This window comes from Octodon degus, unplaced genomic scaffold, assembly GCF_000260255.1.
Source record: "Octodon degus isolate 3935 unplaced genomic scaffold, OctDeg1.0 scaffold00196, whole genome shotgun sequence".
Taxonomy (NCBI): Eukaryota; Metazoa; Chordata; class Mammalia; order Rodentia; family Octodontidae; genus Octodon; species Octodon degus.
In genome coordinates this window covers 2,577,160-2,582,268 of record NW_004524772.1, presented here as the reverse complement: position 1 = coordinate 2,582,268, position 5,109 = coordinate 2,577,160, and the positions used below count along the sequence as shown (strand labels likewise).

At 42.4% G+C, this 5,109-nt stretch overlaps 1 protein-coding gene across 1 annotated transcript in view; it reads right to left on the bottom strand.

The window, feature by feature from the left end:
* Window positions 1-2,502: 2,502 nt before the first annotated feature.
* The window catches only part of Fabp2 (fatty acid binding protein 2), a 10,794-nt gene continuing 8,187 nt past the window's right edge, over window positions 2,503-5,109 (bottom strand). Inside the window, exon 4 of the mRNA XM_023704430.1 lies at window positions 2,503-2,634. Within this exon, the coding sequence (XP_023560198.1) occupies window positions 2,503-2,634 (132 nt within the window). The remainder of the gene's footprint in view (window positions 2,635-5,109) is intronic.

Genomic DNA, 5,109 nt, shown 5'->3' with positions numbered 1-5,109 from the left:
TTATTTTTTTTCTGTATTTGGGGAAGGGTCTACAGGGTATTCAGGGTCTCACTGCTAGATTAGACTTGTAGTGATCCACCCGTTTATAGCCTCCCAAATAACTGGGATTACAGGCATGCATCACCATGCCCAGTCTCAATCGCAGTCTCAGTGCTCCCCAGGGGTGGGGCTGGCATGGCAGGCCTGGGGATTGAACCCCTGGCCCCTGTACCTGCTTGCAGGCACTTTAATCCGCTGAGCTATTTGGCCAGTCCTTCATTTCAGAAATTTTAGCTCATGGCTTTTGATTTCTTCCACCTCAGTGCCCCTTGTATTTGCCTTCAGTGAGTTGAAGGTCTGGGGCTGCATCTTATTTGTATTTTTCAAATTTGTTTTCTGCATTAATTCTTGTGAATTTCTTATGGTAGATAACTTTGTTACTAGTACTGAGACCTCTTTACAAAGTGACTATTTTTCGGAGGTGCCCCCCAGGTGTATCTGGCTTTTAAGTCTGTTCCAAGATCCTACCTCTTCAATGTATTAGGGATGGGAAGTTGCTGCCTATTGGGCCTAGCACCTGATTCTTTGATGCTAGACTGTAGCATCGCTTATGACCACCCCTTCCCCCCAAAAAAATTCTCAGTATTAGTACGCAAGTAAGAACAACTGATCATAGCAACTGTGTCACCCTGGCAAAGTGGTACAGTCAGTACTACCAGTGACATCAAGTACTGCCTAGAAAGTGATGAAGTGTGTTAACTACTAATTTGGCACATTAAACGATGGGTGAAACTATAGTTATATAACAAAATCTAATTCTTTAATAGCTTATACTACTCTTACATAATATCACACTTATTTTTACTTGTCCAATGTAAATTTTTCCTACATTTCTAAATCTTCTAAGATAGATTTGAAGTTTCATGGGACCAAAATGGCTTTGTCTTGTTCACTACTAAATGTCATGTCAAGCTGGGGAGATAGCTCAGTGGCATAAGCACCTGCCTGGCAAGCACAAAGCCCTGAGTTTGATCACCTGATACAAAAAAAAATCGGTCATGTCTGACACAAGGCACATAATCAGTTGATATTTGGTTGAAGCAATGTGTATTGTCAGCCACTCAGGATGGAAGAAAGCTTTAGTAACAAAATATATTTTTACATACCAGAAACAATAATTTATTTTATTCACCTTGAAAAATCTCCCATTTCTCTTTTCTGCTATCTGGTTTTTGTTTGGTGGGTCTGATTGCCTTCTGCTGCCCTCTCCCCTGGGTGCCAAGGTCTCTAGAATGGCTGACTTCCAGCCACCTGAGCCCAGGCAGTAGCCATTACTGTGAGCACATAGCCATTCCAGTTTTCCTGTTTCATGCCCACCCCACGAAACTCATCCTACTGATGCAGCTCAGTAAACCCAGGACTCTATTTTGGAGTTGCTTTAGGAAGTCCTGCCCACAAACCTAAATTCAGGCGGGTTGGATTTTGTTGTTGTTGTTACCATTTATGTAACAACCAGTATTGAGTGTGACCACTTTTGCTTCCTAGTTTCTGATGCCTGCTCTTCCATCCATTTCTTTTAACCTTTGTCCATTGTTACTAGCTAACAACTTTTTTCCTGTATATTGAAAGCAAGTTCCAAGAGTCCTACCCTAGCTGATTATAATTAATTAGAATCATTGGTCTTGGACAAAGTTCTCATATTCTAAACTACTCTCAAGTATGGAAATTTCTTGCTCATGGATGATGCTTAATTAGGTGTGGCTCGAGTGATCTGGTTCAGATTAAGGTTCTCTGTGTATAATCAAGGAGGACTGAGCCCACAGAACTTCTCTGAGTAAGCTGTGAGCACATAGCCATTCTAGTTCGCCCTGTTTCATGCCCACCCCACCTAAGCCCATCCCACTAGCCCTAGCTACAGAACTTCTATAAGTACAAAATTCTCACAGTATCGGGTAGGGAAGGCCAGCTTTCTGGTCCTGGGACTCTCCAGCATGTTCAGTTGTCTGTGCATTGAACTGCAGTTGTTAATGTTTAATGCTACAGGGTTGCCATGTGGAATACAGATGTAGCGCTGAGCTCACTCTTGCTTGTGGAGAACACATGCAGAGTTGCACAGCAAGCACAGAAGGATGGCTTGAAAGCCATGAGTAGCTTGACAGAAGGCCACACACTGGCTGCGGCCTACACAGGTCAGACAGTCTGAACTGGCCTGTTAGGTAAACTTCATCCTCACTGACATTTGTCTTTTCTAATGACGTGTTAAAAACAGAAAGTTCTGGCTCACATCTCAGCCTTTTATTATCCTTATTAAAAACTTATGCTGTCAAAAAGTTAAAGTAAAATTAAAAATGGATATCAAGCATATTCTCCTTTGCCTAATGTTTAAAGTTTAAAAAAGAATGTTGCTCTTAGGGTTTTTGTATATGTTTGTGATGATAATTATGACTCCGCCTGAGGAACTGGTACACATCCTTGTCATGTCTCAGTCATCTCGCGCCTTCTGCCCTCCAGGATACTGCTCAGCTATTTCTTTAGAGGGTCGTGCATGTACCAGAAATGTGTGAAGAGAACCAGTTGTTTCACCTGCAATCTCAAGAAGGTGACCTTGAAACTAGGCTGCGAGCTAGGGAGGAACTGCTTGTTCTCCTTCAGATTGTCGCTACTCTTCCACTTCGCGGCAGTCCTAGTCGCTGAATGCTGACAAGCACGCACTGAAATTCCCTCTTTTGTGTTTGGTCATCCAGACCAAATGACAGCAAGGACCCCTGGTACCCTTTCATTAAATGCGACCCTCAGTGGAGACAGACATGATGAGCTAAGCCCTGCGCTTTATTCCTATGAGTTGGCCACACCTCCAAGGGTTTTCCATATCCATAGCCTCTTTGCTTCCAGTCATTTCTCCCGTATGCATTGTCCCACCGAGAGCCTGGAGGGTGGCTATCCTGAAGGACAAAGCTAGATGTGCACCACCCTGTGCATCCGCACACATGCAATGAAAGTGGACTGTATCCCTGATGGCCATCCGACTTTAGAGATGATTTCTAATTCAGACTCAACATAGTCCTAAGAGTTTTGATCCTCTTGGGAAAATTCTTAGTGAGCTAAATATCTCTCCCAGTCAAATTGGTATTGAATATTTGAAGCCTGCCATATAATTAAAAAAAATTATTTAGTAAATGAGAACAGTAGTAGAAGGATTGGTTCAGGAGGAAATAAAAAGTTCTTTGTGTTAGATTTCTGTATGGAATTTAGAACTAAGGAGACATTTAACAAACTGCAAGATAAGGTGTGCTCAGCCTTTACAAACCTTCTCCAGGAACTGAAACGCAGTCTGCATTTGAAACATTTGAAAGAATTCATACCCTTGTCCAGCAGGTGGCACTCGTACATTACAGTTTAGAGAAGAAAATAGGCACCAAGTAAGGAAACTTTTCATAATTGTTTAAAATACCCATCTACCCCAGGCTTCCTTTCATCTCCTCAAAACCTCAACTCACTTCTACTCTACTCCAAAACAGTAAAACAGAAAAACCGATCTCGTTCACGTCTCTTCCAGTGTCCAAGTTGCTGTAGCTACTCGTAGGAAAATAGCTTTGGTATTATTGCTAGGTCCTAGGGTGGGACCCGTGAAGTCACGTGCTGGACCAGTGTAACATGGGAATGCAGGAGGCTTTGTTGAAACTTGTAAAGAATTTGGAGAGTGTACCAGCAGTGCGTGAGCCTGCACGAGTTGTTCATCTAAGAAACCACTCGTACTTAGCGATGTGAACGCGGTCTCCTCCCCACGCCACCCCCTCATTCCACTGCCCTCTCCCCGGCGACACTCTGAAAGAGCTACTTGGAAAAGAAGAATTGCTGAGTGTTTTCCATGTATCTTGCACTCTTAGCATTGGAAGGACATTTAAATGTCTGGCCCAGGTCCCTCATTTTAAAGATGACTAAACTACATTCCAAAAAGATGAAGCGGCTCCCCCAAGTCCCCTTCCTGGTAATGTCATAGGCTGGTCCTGAGCTAAGAGTTTCCAGGTAGCCCACCAAGGCTTGGGGAGAGATTTTAAAATTTAACATTAGCGCTTGCTTATTATTCATACAAATGAACAGATTTCATTGTGATATTTATGTGTATGCATCTAACGTGCTTTTATAGTATCCCCGCTCCCCACTACACTCTCTAGCCCCTGCTCGCCATCCCCTAGTTCCCTTCTCCTTCCTTAATGTCTGCCTTCTTTCATGCTATCTTTTTCTCCCCTACGTTTCACATGTGTAGAAAACACACAATACTTGTCTTTCCGAGTCTGGCTTATCTCATTTAATCAAGAACGGACTGGAAATGAAGAGTAAGCAGGGTCATGGTGGAAGGTGGATCTCCAGTTCCAGCCATTTCCCTAAAAAAAAAAAAAAAAAAAACCAAGATTTCGTTGGCTACAGCAGAATAACACTGCATCAGTTGATGAGCACTGAGGCTGATTCTGTAACTTAGCTCTTATGACTGGTGCTGTAATGAACGCTGGGTATCCAGGTAGCTCTGTAGTATACTGACTTTGATTCTTTCAGGTGCTCACGTAGGAGGTGTATGCCAGAATCATACAGTAATTCTATTTTAGGATTTAAGGAAACTATGCTGTTTTCCATGGTGGCTGTACTAATTTACATTCCTTCAGTGAGGCATATTTTAAGGAAACACTTTTCCCATCTACTTAAGACTTATTTTGTTCTGATTTCTCTACAGGAAAGGGGCAAATGTTTGCATTACTTACAGTTGTTGAGTACAGTTGTATGCTAGACACCATGCTAGATGTTTTATATATAAAATTTCGATTAACAACAATTTTATAATAGTATTACTATTTTCCCCATTTTTCAGGTAAGAAAATGAAGTCAGAACTTGAATTTTGATTAGTAGAGTGGAAGGATGAGTTTAGGGATGTCTGTAGTTCCCAAGCTCATTATCTTTACATAATATCACTTCTGAATTCTACAGGGCTGCATTAACCTGTGTTTCTTAAGCATTGCTCTTGCTTGTGGTCAGCTGTGAATGGTCTTGGGGACTCTTTCCAGGCAGTTCATGTTCTGCAAGTGTGCAGGCTTGCTCCTGCTTGGGGCCTTGCTCTCGCTTGGGGCCTTGCTCCG